Here is a 19,380-nt window from a genome sequence, read left to right as displayed (position 1 = left end):
ACATGGCCCTCACCTTACAGGTCACAGAGTTTAGATTTTACTCTGTGTATGATGGGAAGCCACCGAAAGCTTTAAAAGGGGGAATGGCACAACCTGATTTGAGTTGTATGACCATTCTGGCTTTGTGTGAAAAATTAATTGGAGTGGGCAAGAATGGATGGTTGCAAAAATTAACTCAAAATGGATAAAGACTTAAATTAAAACTAAAACTATAAAATTATTATAAGAAAACATAGATGCAAATCTTTATGATCTTGGATTGGGCAATGATTTCTTTGATGACATCAAAAGCATAAACTACAAAAAGAAAAAATAAATTGGACTTCATCAAAATCATAAACTTTTTTTCTTTTTTTTTTTTTTAAGAGAAAGGGTCTTGCTCTGTCACTAGGCTGGAGAACAGCAGTGTAATCATAAATCACTGCCACCTCCAACTTCTAGGCTCAAGTGATTCTCCCACCTCGGTCTCCTGAGTAGCTACGACAAAGAGGTATGCAGTACTGTGACCGGACTGATTTTTAAATTTTTTCATAGAGACCGGGTCGCAATATGTTTTGCTATATTGTCCAGGCTGGTCTTGAAATCCTGGCCTCAAGCAATCCTCCCACCTCAGCCTCTTAGGTAACTGGGACTACAGGTATACACCAAAATTAAAAACTTTTTAAGTTTCAAAAGACACTATCAGGAAAGTGAAAAGATAACTCACAGAATGGGGGAAAAATCTGCAAATCACCTCTATGATAAGGAACTAGTACCCAGAATATAAAAATAACATAACTTAACAAAGAAAACTCAATTTGAGAATGGGCAGCCAGAGGCCGGGCGCGGTAGCTCAGGCCTGTAATCCCAGCACTTTGGGAGGCCGAGGCAGGTGGATCACCTGAGGTAGGGAGTTTGAGACCAGCCTGACCAACATGGAGAAATCCCATCTCTACTAAGAACACAAAATTAGCCAGGCGTGGTAGCGCATGCCTGTAATCCCAGCTACTCGGGAGGCTGAGGCAGGAGAAGCTCTTGGACCCGGGAGGCGGAGGTTGCGGTGAGCTAAGATCGCGCCACTGCACTCTAGCTTGGGCAACAAGAGTGAAATTCTGTCTCAAAAAAAAAAAAAAAAAAAACAGAATGGGCAGCCAAGGCCAAGACCAAGGAGGATAGCTTAAGCACCAGGAGTTGGAGACCAGCCTGGGCAGCACAGGGAGACCCCCATCTCTACAAAAAAAAAAAAAAATTAGCAGAGCACAGTGGTGCACACCTATGGTCCCAGCTGCTTGAGAGGCTGAGGTGGCGGGATTGCTTGAGCCCAGTTCAAGGCTACAGTGAGCTATCATCAAGCAACTGCAGTCCAGCCTAGACGACAGTGAGACCCTGGTCTCCAAAAAACAAACAAACAAAAAATACTAAAAAGAAAGTGGGGGTCCGAGATTTGAACAGATAATTCTTCAAACAAAGAAGATATACAAATGACCAAAAAGCACTTGAAAAGATGTTAACATCATTAATCACCAGGAAAATGTAAATTGAAACCACAATGAGATACCACTTCACACACACTAGAATGGTTGTAATAAAAAAGATAATGAGGATGTGGAGGAACTGGAATCTTCATACACTGCTGGTAACATTACAAAGTGGTGCAGTTGTTTTGGGAAGCAGCTTGACAGTTCCTCAAAAGGTTAAATATAGAGTGATCATATGACCCAGCCAATTTCACTCACAGCAATATATATCTCCAAGAGAACTGAAAACATGTTCACACACACACAAAAAAGTATACACAAATGTTAACAGCAGCATTACTCATAACAGCCAAAAGTGCAAACAACCCAAATGTTCAACAACTGATGAACGGATAAACAAAATGTGGCAGGTCTACACAATGTAATACTACTCAGCAATCAAAGTAGTACTGATACATGCTTTAACACAGACAAGCCTTGAAAACACACTAAGTGAAAGAAGTCAATCACGAAAGGCCACATATTACATGATTCCATTTACACAAAATATCCACAGTACATCTACACAGACAGTAGATCAGTGGTTGCCAGGCGCTAGGAGGAGGGGGTAACAGTCAGTGATTGCTAATGAATACGAGATTTCTTTCTGGATTGTTGAAAATGTTCTGAAATTAAGTAACAATGGCAGTTGCCCAACTCTGTGAATATACCAAAAACTACCAAAGTATGCATTTTAAAAGAACGAATTTTATGGCATATACATTATATCTCAATTAATTTTAAAGCCAGAAAAAGAACGGATGGCAAAATATCAGCCTGGAGACAAGTCTAAAAGAGAGAAGGGTAACTTCTCTCTTTTAGAGAGATTGATTCTAAATAGTAGTGATGGAGATACATAAGGATACAAAGAAGATACATCAGGAAGGAAATTACAGAAATGATTTAAAACCCCAGTTTGTGGGAAGGGAATAAAATAACCAGACACAAACTGGCTAACTTCTGGGAGAAGGAGACTCTAAAGTCCTAGAGAATTATAAAAAACAAAGAGAGGGCCGGGTGCGGTGGCTCAAGCCTGTAATCCCAGCACTTTGGGAGGCCGAGGTGGGCAGATCATGAGATCAGGAGATCGAGACCATCCCGGCTAACACAGTGAAACCCCGTCTCTACTAAAACTACAAAAAAAATTAGCCAGGCGTGGTGGTGGGCGCCTGTAGTTCCAGCTACTCGGGAGGCTGAGGCAGGAGAATGGTATGAACCCGGGAGGCGGAGCTTGCAGTGAGCCAAGATCGCGCCACTGCACTCCAGCCTGGGCGACAGAGCGAGATTCTGTCTCAGAAACAAAACAAAACAAAACAAACAAAAAACAGAGACAGGTTTTTTTTCACCCAATAAAAGGGGAATAATAAATGAAAAATGAGATACACCATCAAGAGGAAACAATACATTTCAGAAAACACTGATATTTTTCTGAAATAGGATCACTTGATTTGGAAAACTTTGAAACTGTGAAAAATTTAGGACTAAACTACATATAATGACAAATAACATGTGTCTATCATGGCTAAATCTTGACTCAAGAACAAATTATATTTGGCTGGCATTTATTAATTTTTCTTTTTCTTTTTTTTTTATTTGAGACGGAGTCTCACTCTTGTCGCCCAGGCTGGAGCGCAATCATGATCTTGGCTCCCTGCAACCTCCGCCTCCCAGGTTCAAGCAATTCTCCTGCCTCAGCCTGCCAAGTAGCTGGGATTACAGGTGCCTGCCACCACACTCGGCTAAATTTTTTGTATTTTTAGTAGAGACACGGTTTCACCATGTTGGCCAGGCTGGTTTCTAACTCCTGACCTCAAGTGATCCACCCGCCTTGGCCTCCCAAAGTGCTGCGATTTCAGGCGAGCCACCGCACCTGGCCTATTAATTTCTTACATGTGCAAGATGCTCTCTGAATGTGAAGAAGTATATACAATCAATCCTTTCATTTTCAGGTGATTTAAATTTCTCATTTTTAAACATAATTTAAGTTCCTGGCAAATGACTCCTTTTGCTTACAAAAATGAACTCTTACCTTGGAACCACATGAAATTTTAAAATAACAATTTTTCAATAAAAACCTCTTCTGTTTTGACCTTTGGGAAACAAGGTGGTTCTGGAGTTGGCAAAGCTTTGTAAATTCCCCATCAATCAGGACTGACTGAAGATGGCGAAAGTGTAACACTTATGCAGAACAAGAAAGAATAAAGCTGACTTTCCCCAAGAAGGGTGAGCAAATAAACTAACAAAAAGGACTGGTCAGTGTGTTCGTACAGGGAGGTCTCAGGAAAGCTACAGGCTTTTCTCTGAAATACCATCTGAAAGTTTCAACACATTTCTTTGTCATGCTCTAAAATTCTCTGCCTGGTAAATTCCTTCCTCTTTCACTACCATCTACTACTAAGCGAGTATTAAAGAAACAAACTTTAGTGGAAAATGGGATACAACAAGACAAACATGCACATATAGAAATATATGACTAGGTATCAAAATGAGTAGAAATGACAAATATGATGGGTTTAGGGAAGAGGGATCAAAGTGAATAAAATCAGCCATGGAAAGCCTCTGCATAGGATAGTTCTGAGGTGTACTCAGAAAACCAAGCAGGTTATGAGAGGCCTCAGCATAAGGAGCTGAAAAAAATCAGGGTGGGTTGAACAGTTTATGTTAGGAAGATAACAAAGAGACTGGCTTGCTTAGAGCCGAAGGTTTTTGTTCTGGATGGACTTATACAATTGGAATCTCAAATACCTTGTTAAGTTTAGCTTTATTTTGGAAGAAGACTTTAGACGTTAAAGACTTCAGAGAAAGTAAGAGATGGTGAAACCTGTGGTTTTGGAAGAATTTTTCTGTAAACTCCCATTTAACTTCAGGAAATGGAAAATAACTCTTCCACAGGACTTAGATGTAGAGCAAAGTGGTTAGCTAAGCAAAGTGGTTAAGAGGGCAGGTTCTGGAGTCGGGCTGTGTTCAAGTCCTATCTCTGCTACCAAATAGCAGTGAGACATGGGGTAAGTTAAACCTTTCTGGACCTGTTTCCTCACCATAAAAAGTTGCTGTGAGGAATGAATAAACTCCCAACTGAAACACTTCCAATAACCCAGTGATCAGCACACAGTAAAAATACATAAGTACTAGATCTTCTGTTCAGAATTACCATGGGCAACCACTCACTCTAAGTTATCAAATAAAATAGGGACAAAATCTCATTCTCCCATGAGATGATTTATTGCCTGAGATTCAAGGAAACCAGACATTTCAAATGTCCTGTGCAATGAGTCAACAACTTTTGAATTTTGTCAATAATCACAAAGACTGTTTCTCAACCTTCTGGTTGAGATTAAGTGTATATGCCACCAAGAAGCGTTTTGCTGAAATAGGAAAGCACACAGGTCAGGGGATCCAGAGACTTGAGTTATACTGGCTAAAGCAGATGTCAGAATTTCAACTATCTCAAAAGTAAAATAAGGCCTTGGTGGCCTTAGTCAAGTTTGTAGTTTTATTGATGTTATACAGTGACAGTGCACCCAGCTTAGGATAATTTATGGAGTAAATGCTGAAAAAGCAAACATATTACTGGACACAAATTTAACTTCCTCAGGGAGAGCTCTAAAACTAGTAGGGACTGTGGGTATGTCTTCAGCATGCTAAGCTGATGCCCTAAAGAAAACTGTAAGTCTGATGGGGCCGCACCTTCAGGCTTGTCCTGGGATGGAGGTCTTTCCTGCAGCACAGTGAAGGCCTCAGCACGTACTACTAAATGATTCTTTGCCCTTCCATAACATATTTATCCTGTGGCTAATGTGCTTTCAATGTTGACAGACAAATTTGTCAGTGTGGACATCTGACTGCCCCATAGCCATTCCTTCCTCCAGAGGACAGCAAATGGGCCTTGTTTTGCCCAGTTTATCTATTGGATAGGTTTTTGTTTCTCACTACTGTCAGAATAGTCATTATTTGCCATGCTGCCTGAGACCCATTACTGCCACCCTCTTGCCTTTTTCCCTTTCCTGACTCATTCCTCTCTGTGCTTCTGCCCACAGCTGCCATCTTTGTGTGATAAGGCCAACCTTCCATGGGAATCAAATAACCCTCGCCATCCCATCAGATCCCCTCTCTCCCTTCTCAAGGGAGTGCCTTGTACTCATTAGGCACCTGGGACAAAAGGGTGTGGGATTTGAAATCAGAGCACCAGGTCTCTGTCACTATTCCGTCACTTATTACCTGTGACCTTGGGTAAATATGTGCCTTAGTGTCTTAGGTACAATATGAATATTGTCTATTTCTCAGGACTGCAATTAGTAGTAAATGAGTGCATGAAAGGGTAAAACCACAGGGAACCCCGCTCCTCCTAGGAATGGAGAAGTTGTTCTACAAGCCCAAATGTGCTGGAAGGTTGGCTGCCAGAGAGCCAAAATCTTTTATTTAACCCACTAACAGCCTGAGAGGAATTCTGAACCTCATCCCCAAATAATCTCTCCAGAATAAGAATATCTCTTGCACTAACCATATTTATCTAGCCCTCTTCAACTTATGAGACTCCTTATTCTTGGCTGCAGTGTTACCTAAATCAACTGTTTCAAAAATCATATTTAACATTCCTCTTCTTTTTCATAAAAATGAAAATGCAGAAGAGAATATTTATCACCTGGTAGTGGGATATGGGTAATTTTTTAATGCACCTCTTTTAGGTTTTTTTTTTTTCTGATTTTTTTTCCAAAACCATGTAACATGTATTACATATTATTTCAAACTGTTCTTTTTCATGCAAGAATGTATCAAACACTTCCTCAACATTTCAACTCTTAGATTTCAACCAGAGGACATTTTGAATCTATTTCAAATTTATTTACTTACAGGAAAGTGATCTAAACAGGACATTAGAGGCCAACAAAAAATTTTATACATCAAACTTTTTGGCTTATTTTAGAACCCCCAGGAAGAGTCCAGTGTCTTTAAGAGAACGTTTGTATGTGGTGGTATAATTCAATTACCAGGTAAATGCAAAAATGCTAGAAAAAGAAAGCTGAGTATATATAAGCAAATTCAAAACTTTAAATACTATATAGACTATACCATCTGGAATGCCAAAATCTTCTCTCCGTAGACATATTTTTCAGGTATACTTAGGGTACTAACAAATTAATAGAAACCACGAAAAGACCTTCTCTACAGATAATTGATTGATCAGAGTTACTGCCTTATTTCTCAAGTGAAACCTGCAACAGAAGCAAAGAAATGCTGTATTCTAAGAGAAAATAATGCTAAAATGTAAGGTTCTATAAAGTGGTAAGATTATGTGTCACTATAAACCAAGGATGAGTAGGTTATGGGTCACTATAAACCAAGCAGCCGAGTTAAGCTGAGGAAATATAAAAAACTTCCGATCATGACAGCTACAGCTTTAAGGAGTTCCACAAAACATGAGTATGATTCATTTCCATAGGAAGAGAATAGAGGCAAGAGAAAAGATCCCCCACCTGTAATTAACTAGGGAGACTAATGACAAAATGGACTCTTAGCAGCCATTACTGGTCTTCTGCCCTTAGCTAAATACTGGTAGCACCTTTTTTTTTTTTTTTTTTTTGCTTGTTTTTTCTTTTTGTAGAGATGAGGTCTCACTATATTGCCCAGACTGGTCTCAAACTCCTGAGCTCAAGCAATCCTCCCACCTCAGCCTCCCAAAGTTCTGGAATTATAGGTGTGAGCCACTGCACTTGGCCAGCACTTTTTGTTTTAAAATATTTATGCCAAAGATACAGATTAGACTGTCAAACTTAGGGGAATGTGCAAAAAAAACTAAACCAAAGAGAAAAAAAAACAATGAAGAAAGGATATGAAGAGTCAAAAGTCATACAAGAAACTCAAACGGTCAATTAACATAAAAAGACATTCAACCTCACTAATAAAGAAATACGAATTTTAACAAGAGACTATTTTTTGTCTATGAAATTAGCAAAAATTAAAAAGAAAAATATGGAAAAATACTATTAAACTCTGTAAGGGCAATTTTGGCAGTAATATCAAAATTTAAAAGGTGCAGGTTCTCCCAGCAGTCCTTTTATTAATTTTTCCTATAATTTATCTTAGGAACAGTAACCTAAGGCATACAGACACATGTACAACCATGTTCACAAAAGTTTATTTTTTGAGATAGAGTCTTGTTCTTTTGCCCAGGCTGAAGTGCAGTGATCATAGCTCACTGCAACCTCTAAATCCTGGGTCCAAGTGATCCTCCCACCTCAGCATCCCAAGTAGCTGGGACCATAGGCATATACTACCATGTCCCGCTAATTTCTTTTCTTTCTTTTTTTTTTTTTGAGACGGAGTCTCACTCTATCACCAGGCTGGAGTGCAGTGGCATGATCTCGGCTCACTGCAACCTCCACCACCCCGGTTCAAGCGGTTCTCCTGCCTCAGCCTCCCAAGTAGCTGGGACTACAGGCGTGCACCACCACAGCTAATTTCTGTATTTTTAGTAGAGACAGGGTTTCACCATGTTGGCCAGGGTGGTCTCGATCTCTTGACCTCATGATCTACCCGCCTCAGCCTCCCAAGTGCTGGGGTTACAGCTATAAGCCACTGTGCCAGGTCAATTTGTTTTTGTTGTTGTTGTTGTAGAGATGGGGTCTCCCTGTGTTGCCAAGGCTGGTGTTGAACTCCTAGGCTTAAGCAATCCTCCCGCCTCAGCCTCTCAAAGTGCTGAGATTACAGATGTGAGCCAACACACCTGGCCAGAAACATTATTTATAACAGACAAAAACTAGAAAATATCTAAAATACCTAAATGGACTTACAATGTAGGGAATACTTAAGTAAACTACGTCCAGAAGAAATTTTACTCAGCTTTAAAAAGAATCACACAGATATTAAATAACAATATGGAAGATGTTCATGAGAAATAAAGCAAACTGCAAAACCATTCATATGGTCCATTTGTTGTAGAAAGCTAAAATTGATACAACTAATACATTGCTATCTATGTTTTAAAAATTCCTTTGAATATATACAGAAAATGATCTAGAAGGATAAACTCTAAGCTGCTTCTGGTGTTTCTCTCTGTGTTACAAATACTTGATGGCAACGAGCAGGGACTAAGTTTTTATTTGAATTTTTGTTATAAGCAGATATAATACTTCTCTAATTTACAAATAACAAATAAAGGAGGAGGTTCTTTCAAAAAATTAAAATGCGACATATTATCACACTGAAATGAAAAATGTACTTCACATCTACTAGTTAAGTTAGCTAGTTACATGCATCATAAGTAAGCCAGGTCAAATGTGAACACCGCTTACCTCTTTAGGTGATAAATTTTGTGTGTATATTGTCCCTTTTCTCCATCCTTCTCATAAGGTTCATTCTTTAAGACTTCAATTCCTTCTCCACCACCAGTCTCATTCTTACTAGCTTCTGCAACAGAGTAAAGCTGCCCAACCTGATACTGAAATTTCAAAGAACACAGAAATTCAGTAAGTCAGTAGTAATTGCAGAAATTTTGTATGCTAAAATCTTAATAATAAACAAGATACAGAAAAGCATATCCAAACCATTCAGCACAACTGTGTTCAATATGAGAACACAACTCAAATTAGAAATTAATACGTTTAGGAAGACAAACTGCAAATGATTATAGTTTTAAAAACCTGTATTTTATAGAACTTTCATTATTCAAAAAATTTGCCAGTTACAAATACTTTGGTGCCTTTACACTATCTATTTATCAAGAAAATGTCTCAAAACTTGCTTCAACTGCTGAACAATACATATTTGTACTTTACAAAGCATTTTCACCTCTATTATTTCTCATTTAACTTCACAAAATTCCAAGTTATGGCAGAAATACAACTGGCACTTTGCCAACTAAAGCTGAGCAACCAGCATATTGTTCTTAATGATAAAGGGGAAGGATGTAAACTACAATAACAAAAGCCTGGAGATCCAAAGAAACATAATAGATAGTCCAAATCTTAGTAGACTTCTGGGGTCGTTTTTTCCTTGACTTATTTATGATACACCCAATTTGGTCCTTCCTCAGCTAACCAGAAACAGTACTGGGGGCCCAAGATCAGAAATGTTCATTTTGAGTCCTCAAGTAAACAAACAGAAACTGTTTTTAAAGTAACATAACTATACACATATTACCATAAAAGGCAGGAAATTGCTGACAGTAGTTTCTATTTCATTTAACATAAATCAGAAATCTCAGAAGCCTGCGTCAATATAGCTGTAAGTCAGCTGTATTTTCTGCACTAGTTCCAACAAATATTGGGAAAAGTTCTCGTGTTCTTATTTGTTCCAGTGACCCAAGCGTGGCACTACCTTCCATCTCTTCAAATTTGGCTAAATTTCTTCCTTCTAATGAAAACAGCTTGAAGAAGTGTATTTTTTCTTTATAAGCATATTTTCAAAGAAAAGCTACAGAAATCTACCTCTAAGAACTTGTAATTTCAAAACTAACATTTTATGTGAGGGACCAAAACAACCGGTAGTTTAAGCTCAGTAAATATTCGTACCTATAAATCGCATGGAGATACGCTGCTATCTTGCCCATTAGTTAAATTTAAAAACACACCCCCACACACACTCTTACTCAATTTGCAAGTGTTTGGGAAGTTGAAACCAAACATATTTCTAAAATGCTCCCAAAATAAATGTCTGTAGGGCCTGCAGAGAGGACTGTATTTCTCCTATCGGCTTTCCATGATACAACACTAGGGTTGGTCTAATGCCACGATCCTTAAATACCTTCAACATGTACTTTTAAACACTATCATATTCTAAAACAGGACTAAAATGAGTCTAAGTCAAAATATAAATTTCATTTTGTTAATGAACACACAATAACAAAAATTCAAAAGAACTGTATACAAAAAAATGTTAATGGACTGATATTTCATGGCATGCTACTTAGGCTTTCTCTCATTCTCCTTTTTTAAGAATAAAAAATTAAAAAAAAAAAAGAATAAGAAATAAACACAGAAGGCATGTTTTAAAAGTGCATGTAGGCCTGGTACAGTGGCTCATGCTTGTAATCCCAGGGCTTTGGGAGGCTGAGGCAGGTGGATCACTTGAGGTCAGGAGTTCGAGACCAGCCTGACCAATATGGTGAAACCCAGTCTCTACTAAATATACAAAAATTAGCCAGGTGCGGTGGTGGGTGCCTGTAATCCCAGCTACTAGGGAGGATGAGGCAGGGAGAATTGCTTGAACCTGGGTGGCAGAGGTTGCAGAGAGCTGAGATCGTGCCACTGCACTCCAGCCTGGGCGACAGAGTGAGACACCATCTCCAAAAAAAAGGGGGAGTACAACAAAAAGCTGAGAAGAGTACTTTCAGTGACAATACCAAGACTCAAAGAGATTTTGGACAAGTTGATTCAACCAGCTGAAACCAAAAGAAAAAGTCTAACAGAAACTAATGTCAATTTGCACATTCAACTTCAAACAATCAATTGTGCAAACAGAGAATAGGGTGCCTGGCTTCTCTGGAGTGTTTTAATGTAGTGAATCCTCCTGAGATATACACAACTGTGTTCAAGTCTACACTAAACAGTGCCAGAGAGCTACTCTTTTTCACTTCCTGCATTTCTTTCTGTCTTCTGTCAGCTGTCACTTCTTAGGTTATCAGTTTGTTTTGTCCCACTTCCAAGTCACTGCTTCTAATCTACTGTCAGCTCTAGGAAAACCAGATAACTGAGCAAATGGCAACTGTGTGCAAGTTAAAGAAGAGCCTAGAGGGTTTTATGGGTTTTGCTATATATATCTTGATTTCTCAGAAGCTGTTTCTGCTCTTATCTTCATTCTTGGCTACACTACACATGGCTATAACTGCAGGACATGCAAGTTCTGAATAGGTGATATATTTCTGTATCACGTCCAGGCTGAGGAAAACAAGAAGCTCTTACAGTTATGTGCTGGTCACACCATGTCTGGAATACTGTTTTCAGTTCAGATCAACAATTACAACACATATAGTAATAGGACCAGCTGGTAGGAAGTCTACATTTCATGCTGTATTGAGCCAAGTGAATGTGCTGGGAATGTTTAACCTTGAGACTTTCTAAGATGAAATAAAAGTGCTTGTGGGGAATGGGGTTGCCTGGAGGGGAGAGCTGCCATCAGAAAACCTGAAGGATTAACCACTGCAAGACAGAACAGGCTTATTTCCCATTGCTCAAATGGGATAAACTGCAAACAAGAGTCAAGCATTATAGGAAAAGCAGATTTTGGTTCAAACACAAATGTTTAAAATGTCCAACAGTAAAGCAGACTGCTTCCCTAAGTAGCAAGCTACTTAACCCTAAAGTACTTAAGTTAAGGCTGGAGCCTCATTTCTCTAGGATGTTGTAGAAAGAATTCCTGCACTAGACAGGAAGTTAAACTACATTCTTTAGACTCTTCCAAAACAAGACAGTGTAGCAAGAAATTATCATTCATTTAATTCATTTTGCAATTCATTGCAATTATCATTCATATAATTAATTTTGTCACGTAGGGTGGAAGGAAAAGGTAAATCAATACTATGAAAATGTGAGTTTAGAGTAACATATCAAAGTATAGTACATATACCAATGAAATGATGCAGAAGCAAGAAAAACTCACCTCCTGAACAGAACATGGCAAAACCACACGGCTAAAAAGACAAAAGAAAAAAATATATATATTACATATGAAATAGCTTTAAACACAGATCCCTGAAGAGGTTTCACCTTAAATCCAATGATAACAGAGACAGGTCTCTTAAATCAAAAAATACAAGGGTGTCATTTATGGAAGAGGGTCTTTGTAATGCCTACACCCTAATTGGGGAAGTAAAACTATCACTCCTGGGTCTCAATGATCATTTGCATTTAGTGTTCCCAGGACCCCAAACAGCAGCTGCAGAGATTCTTGTGAGTAAAGAAAAAACAGAAAACTCAACATCGAAAACTGCAGGGTACAGAATGTATTATTTGTAGATTGTCTGGTCAGGTTGCCCTGACAAAATTTTTAGAATGGTTTCATTCTCCACCTATATACTGTGCCTTTTGTTTTTATGATGCTTCTTACAGAATACGTGTCTTGAATCTCATTGAATAAACGCTTCCAGAAACTGTTCCCCCACTATTCAATTATTCCTCAAGTTTACTGAGATAAAAATAAGGAGTCGTGTAGAATTAATAAGAAAAAATTTTACTATGGAAACTACTTGACGCTTATAATAATCCCTTCCAGCATATATACAATATGAGATTGACATATGTTTGATCCTATCCAAGAGTTTCTTACTGTATATATCAAAAAGATGTCATTATAGCTCCATTGCAAGCAGTCTTAAAAGACAAAGTCCAAAAACAATATCATGGTATATTATTTTATCAAAATATTGCATTTTATCTCTAGATTTTATAAGGAGAGTCCTTAATTTATTTCCACCATAAATTCTGAAAATCAAGACCATCCCTGTATATAATTACAGTTGATTCCAAGACAGCAACTTCCTTTTTTGGGGGATGGGGGTATACGATCCTTCTCATATTTTCCTAATCTTACCTGTCATTTTATGGAAAATTTTCAATAGTTTTCCTCATTCCAATTTCTTTTCAGCTATAATTTCTTTTCATTTTTTTCTTACAGTAAGAGCCATTTAGCTTACTTTTTGTATTAGTGACAATCTTTTTGGCCTAGGCATTCTTTTTTAATAGTCTTTCTTATTTGTAAGTATGAAGAGGGTAATACAACCCAGATTATATCTAGTTTGCATTCCAGCTACACTTTCCACCTACTCCTTTCTCCCTACTCTCCTCAAACATCTATGCCTGAATGTTCACATTATCTCAATCTCCAACATGTACAACACGTCTGTTACTCCCTCCCCTTTGACTACTGAGTTACTCACCGCTCTGTCTTTCTGATAATGGTGATTCAAAAACAATTAACATTCTCAAACCCACAATGGTCACTAATTTCTACTCTCCATCAAGAACAAACTTCTTGTAAATCCTTCCATACCTAAAAATTCCGAATCATTTTAGTTCTCTCCTCAGTACACACTAACTTGCTCACTGTCCCAGAACATAAAATGGGGGAGGGGAGACTAGAAAGCTATAGGCTGGGAGCAGATTATCAGGACCTGGAATACTATGGTAAGAAATCCATTAAATCCATTTGGCAATAAGGAATCCCAGGTTGTTCCAAGAGGTGACAACTACAGTTGACCTGAAGAAGTCATCTGCAGGTGGTTAAAAACACTGACAAGCAGGAGAAGTGGGGAAAGTTATCTTTTGAGAGGCTAGGCAAGAACTGTCACAAAGGCCTGAACCAAGATGATGGATTGCAGAGGGAATGGAAGGAAGGGATAGAGAAGGAAAAGTTAGTCTTCCCTGAAGTTTCACAAAACCAAAGAATCACTGCTGAGTAATTTTATACTCACTAACAGGAAGATCCCTATTTTTATTTAAGAACACTTTCAAGGAAATTTCTTTCAAAAAATGAAAGTGACTGATTAAGACATTCAGAACAATGAATCAAGTAACTTCTTCAAGATTTGCTTAACAAGTAAAAGGGAAAAGGAACATACAGGTTTTGATTTTCTGTTGTTATTCCAAAAGCAGTATTCAACTTTCAGTGCCAATCGAAAATGTTCAAATGTCTGAAAATCCTCATAATTTCCAAATGGAATCAGTAACTAATTCTTTAAAACCAGGAGTTTACATTAATGGTAACTTCGTCTATTGCTTAAATAATAACTTGAAGGGAAACAGCCCACTCCGAAAGTCATTTCTAACATTTTCATTCTTATAAAAAAATAAACAGAGGGCCAGGCGTGGTGGCTCACGCCTGTAATCCCAGCACTTTGTGGGCGGATCACCTGAGGTCAGGAGTTCCAGACCAGCCTGGCCAACAGGGTGAAACCCTGTCTCTACTAAAAATACAAAAAACTTAGCCAGGCATGGTGGTGTGCGCCTGTAGTCCCAGCTACTTGGGAGGCTGAGGCAGGAAAATCGCTTGAACCTGGGAGGCGGAGGTTGCAGTGAGCAGAGATGATGCCATTGCACTCCAGCCTGGGCAACAGAGTGAGACTCCGCCTCAAAAAAATAAAATTTAATTTAATTTAATTAAAAAAAAAGAATTTTGTAAGACAACAAACATTTGTGAAAATATTTTAGTTGCCAATATCTTCACATAGGAACAAGCTATTCATTGCTCCTAATCAACAAGAATTTTAGAAAGTTGACTTGAGAGTAATAAGTATCAATTTTTTATTGAACAACATTGAATACAGCATGTTAGGACTAGAGGCTGTGCTAGATACTGACATTACTTAAGAAACAGCTCCTACCTTCAAAAAGTCTAGGAGGAGAAAAAATCTAGGGGAGATACACATAAAGAGTTAACATCAAGAAATCTAATTTATAACTCTTTGGGAAAAATAATTAGACTTTGGGCACGTGTCAACATTCATTATCTGGGTACATTTAAATCTTCATAATGAAAGCAAATGTTTGCAAAAAGTACAGTGAGCAAATTCCCAATAGGAACTGCTTTCCAAGAGTTAGCTTCGTACTACTCACATACTGTCAGAGGGACCTACTGAACACTGTGTTTCTGTAACATTTTTGGAGGTAGGAAATACTCCAATGAAAGAAAAATGACTAGATCTATTTAAAATCAGTTCTGCAACTCACTTGCCGTGTAACTTGGGCCAAGTTAATTTCCTTCTTTCTTATTTTCTCCATTTGTTTTAGTGTCTGCCACCCATCTACCTACATCATATAGAAGTCAGAGTAATGAACACTTGTTTGATACACCGTATAAATGACTTCAAAGAAAAGTTTTATATAAGCCCAATATTCAGTACTATAAATAAGCTTTAACCGCAAATTTTCACTCTACCAACAAAAGGCAAAATGTCTCTTCTCAAAATTCCTGTCACTGGCCAAAGTTATCATTTTTCATCAATTTATTAACAAATATTTACTGAGCACCTATTACATGCGAGGCACTCTTCTAAAAACTGGGGATATGAGAGAGAGCAAAACAAACTCATGGCCCTTACATGTAAAAAGAGAATACAACTAGTAGGAGAAAAAAATTAACAATAAATTGTATTGCACGTGGGATGGTGATAAGTACTATGGAGACCGATAAAGCAGGGAAGATAAATACTACCCCAAATAGTGGGAACTGCAATTAGGTCTTCAGAAAAGGATTTCCTGAGAAGGTGACGTCTGAGCAAAGACCTGGAAGGAGGTGAGTTAGAGAGCGTAGGGAAGAACACTTCAAGCAAAAGGAACAAAAGCAGGTGGAAAGGCCTTGGACTGAACTTACTCTGGAGTAGCAGATGAACAGCAAGGAAGCTTGCGAAGATGGAATGGGCAAGGGAAAGGTAGTAAATGAGATCAGGGCAGGAAAAAAAAGTGTAAAGCCTTGTGGCTGTTGTAGAGGCTTTGACTTTTATTCTGGGTGAGACAGGGAGTCTTTGGGAGGTATCAAGCCTCAGAGAAGTGACATCAATGACTTTTTAAAGGAGGTTTAAGAACACTAAGGTGTCTGAAGAAAGCTAAATTAAGCCAAAACTATTTCTAAGAATTTAAAGTGAAGAATTTGAAAACCAACGAATGGGCCATACTCGACCTCCCTAGCTGCCCAAAGGATGCTGACGACACGAACCAGCTGTGACAGTTGAACATTCAAAGGCAGGGAGATTTCCGTAATGTTTACAGTCCTTGCCAGTGGGAAAAGCCGTGACTTTTCAACAAAAGCACTTGGCCGGTCGGATGCACCTCGAAATCCCTCCATTTGACAGACCACGTGTTAACTTCTAAGAAAGTAGGTGGGGCCCACGATGTCACCTCATCTTAAAACATGCGGAAACCAAAAAGAGAAAAGGTCTCCCGTCAAGTCAACGGAGCTGCCCAGCAGAGTGGAGGCTTTCCGGATTCCCGGCTCCAGCACGAACTTCAGGGCGCCAACGTCCCACCGCGAGTCTTGACACGAGGGCTGCCTTCAACCGGCAAGCCCATCTCCCGCTGGTTACCAGCGGACTCCACCCCGGACGACAAATCACAGTCAGAATCAACGTGTCTCTCCCACCCTCGGACTGCGGCTCCTTCCCACCGGCGGGCCTGGGGGTGGGCCCAGACCCAGACTAGGGGTGGGGGGTTGGGGAGAAGGCGGGTCCCAGCGGAAACTCCCGGCCGCGCCTTCCCGAGCCATGCGCTCGGGCCGGGACCCAGCCGCCTTCGCCCTGGGGAAGAGAGAGGCCGTGTTACCACGGCAGTGCCTGGAGGGCCGAGGGGCGCACTCGCTGAGGGGCTTCGAGGGGGCTGGGGGCGCCTGTGGGAGGGAAGGGGCGCCCGCAGGGAGGGGCTGACACAGGGCTGACTCCGATTTAGGAATATCCTGCCACTTCTCCATCAACAAATCTCCCATCACTGCCGTCCCGCGGCCTCGCTCGCGCCCACGGACCCACTTACAATTCCTTGATCAGCACCATCTTCCCGGAACCCCCTCACAGCTGCCGCCGATACCACCGCCGCCGCCGCCGCTACCGCCTCTCACAGCGCCTGCGCGGCCCCGCCTCCCTGCCCCCGAGCCACCATAGCGCCTGCGTGCCTACACCCTTCCGCCGCGACCAGTCGCGTCAGCGCGCGAGGGGGCCTAGCTCCGCCCAGTTTCGTGCCCCACCCCGGGCACACGAGGCCTCCACTGCGGTTGCGCAGCCCGCCGAAGAGCTTGCGGTTTTTACTGCGGCTGCGCAAACTCGACGCGCGCACTCCTGTCCGCTGACGAGGGCTCCTCCCTTCAGCTTCAGTCCCTCGGGGCGTTTGGGCAGCCTACGCTTTCCGGTGAGTTTTCCAGTTGGTTCTTTGGAAGCCGTTTTTTGGTGACCAGTTTTCTGCTCTCTCTTACTGCTCTGAGTCAGGGCCCACCTCCCTGACCGACACCTCACCTCCATAGTCCACATAAAAGACTCCTGACAGGTTCTGGAGGCAGCCGACGCCAGCTTCTGTTCCCCTCCCCAGCCTTGGCAGCTGACGTTCCGCGGGAGGACGTTCACCTGCTTCGCGGTCTCGTGGAGGTCCACCGCGGCGGAGAATCCTAAACCTCACCTGTGACGCGGCAGGATGAGCGGCCAACACTCCCGACGAAGGCGCTCTTGGGGAAAGGAGGCGCTTGGCCTCGAGACCCAGGAAAGGGGGCTGTTCTGGGAGTTAGTTCGCGCAGTTACAGCGAATGCGCCATGGGCCTCAAAGCCGCAGCCCGGAGGTCGCTGGCTTGCTCTGTGCCAGACACGGTTCTATAGAGGCAGTGGGGAGGCATGTGAAAGCAGGCACGGTCCCTGTTCTCAAGAAGCCCACAGTCTAGAGGAGACAACTCACTTGGGAAAAAACCAGGGAGAATTTGGGGTGGTGGGGAAGTGCTATGCTATGAATACAGTGGAGTACTGGGAAAGGCAGGGAACTCAAGACAAGGGCTGTCTTAGGAGGCGGTGTTTGAACCTAGCCTGTTAGGATGTGAGAGGGGCATTCCAGTTGGAGGGAAATAGGACCCGAGAATGCAATAAGCTTAGGGTATTTAAGGATCGGCTAGAGGGCAGATGTGGCCAGAACATCGTAAGTGAGGGTGGCAAATGAGCTGGGACCAACTAGATCACTAGGCCATAGTAAAGAATTTGTGTTCTAAGAACCATGAGAACCTATTGAAAGGCTATTAAGACGATTAAAATATCACGAAAACATTTTTGTGTAAACATCTGGTGTATCTGATACTGGAATATACGTCTGTGGAGTTAGGGCTACCTCAAAAAAAATAATGGAAATGAAGTGACTCAGTGACTCCCAGGGACTGCCTTAGGAGAAGGTTTCTGGAATGTCAAAACTTCCAGAAACTTTCTCCTAAGGCAGTTCCAGGGAGTCACCGAGTTTCTCTTGTGTGTGAATAGTGCTAGTTATTGTGAGGGCAGAGATTTAAGGAAACGCACGCAAGAGTTGAGAAGCTTAGAATCCGCTTTGTTGATTGGACATTGGATTTTATGCCAAGTACTGTGCTAAGTAATAGAGATGTTTTATTTTATTTCACCCTTAGAACATTATGAGATGTATTTTAGCATGCTTTACGAGGGGGAATAAAATGAGATTCAGGGAGTCAAGTGACTTGTACTAGCTTGTTTGCAGAGCCGGGTTTCAAATCCAGATTTTAAAAACGTCAAAGTCTGGTCCATTCATTACACTAATTTCCTAGATGAAAGTTAAGTTGGGGCGTGCAGACCATCTTTATGAGAAATAATTGTTCTCAATTATGGAAAGGAGACCAAAGTCAAATTCTAGAAGATATTTAGAAAAATTAAGGGATTGAATACTATAAATCTGTATGCTTAGGGAGTGTTCTTTAAAGTCTAAGGAGGTAATATTAACATTAATTGCCAAATTTATGTGGTAAGGAGTCATTTTATGTTGTAATCTTTCTCCCCACGTTATGCTTGTTGAAAATATAACTTTTTAAACGTTGCAGATAAATTTATGGCTGACTTGCTTTATCAATCATTAAGAAAAAGGAAATTTTACATCATTTCTCTAATTTTTGAAGTCTCCCACAAGTGTTCACTAGTTCTTTTGTCTGCATAACACAATTCTTCTCATAGATGTACTCAGATGTTTGTGAAATAAACGAGACAGTATGCTGGATGGAGCATGCCTCCAAACCAGTATACAATATAGACGGTGCCTCCCTTTCCTATTGTTTAAAAAAATTATTTGATGATACTCGTTCAAGTATAGTAAGGCAGACTTTATTCAGGACCTTCGAAATAAGTATACGGACCACTGTAATGGGATTTTGTAGTGGGGGAAAGAGATTGGGCTCAACTCTGAACACAGCATGGGCAAGTGAGGGTTTATAGCCAAGG

General features: G+C 40.5%; 1 protein-coding gene and 2 long non-coding RNA genes across 6 annotated transcripts in view; 2 read left to right on the top strand and 1 right to left on the bottom strand.

The window, feature by feature from the left end:
• The window catches only part of PITPNB (phosphatidylinositol transfer protein beta), a 67,659-nt gene extending 50,617 nt beyond the window's left edge, over positions 1-17,042 (bottom strand). Inside the window, exons 1-3 of one of the 3 annotated variants that reach the window (XM_077948702.1) lie at positions 16,879-17,042; positions 12,093-12,123; positions 8,789-8,934 (exon numbers count right to left, since the gene is read on the bottom strand). In XM_077948702.1, the coding sequence (XP_077804828.1) occupies positions 8,789-8,934; positions 12,093-12,123; positions 16,879-16,904 (203 nt within the window). In that variant the 5' untranslated portion in view covers positions 16,905-17,042. 3 annotated transcript variants of the gene reach the window in all.
• Positions 1,328-4,319, top strand: LOC144331862 (uncharacterized). Its single transcript, XR_013399428.1, has 2 exons — positions 1,328-2,513; positions 3,446-4,319. It is a non-coding gene; the product is annotated as an uncharacterized LOC144331862 (long non-coding RNA).
• Positions 17,043-17,231: 189 nt separating the features above from the next.
• Positions 17,232-19,380, top strand: part of LOC114670379 (uncharacterized) — a 65,813-nt gene continuing 63,664 nt past the window's right edge. For both annotated transcript variants that reach the window (XR_013399426.1, XR_003719926.2), the window contains exon 1: positions 17,232-17,320. This is a non-coding gene — a long non-coding RNA (uncharacterized LOC114670379). The remainder of the gene's footprint in view (positions 17,321-19,380) is intronic.

Source organism: Macaca mulatta, chromosome 10 (assembly GCF_049350105.2).
Source record: "Macaca mulatta isolate MMU2019108-1 chromosome 10, T2T-MMU8v2.0, whole genome shotgun sequence".
In the NCBI taxonomy this organism is placed as follows: domain Eukaryota; kingdom Metazoa; phylum Chordata; class Mammalia; order Primates; family Cercopithecidae; genus Macaca; species Macaca mulatta.
Note: the sequence above shows the minus strand (reverse complement) of the source record. Positions and strands in the feature narration are given on the sequence as shown.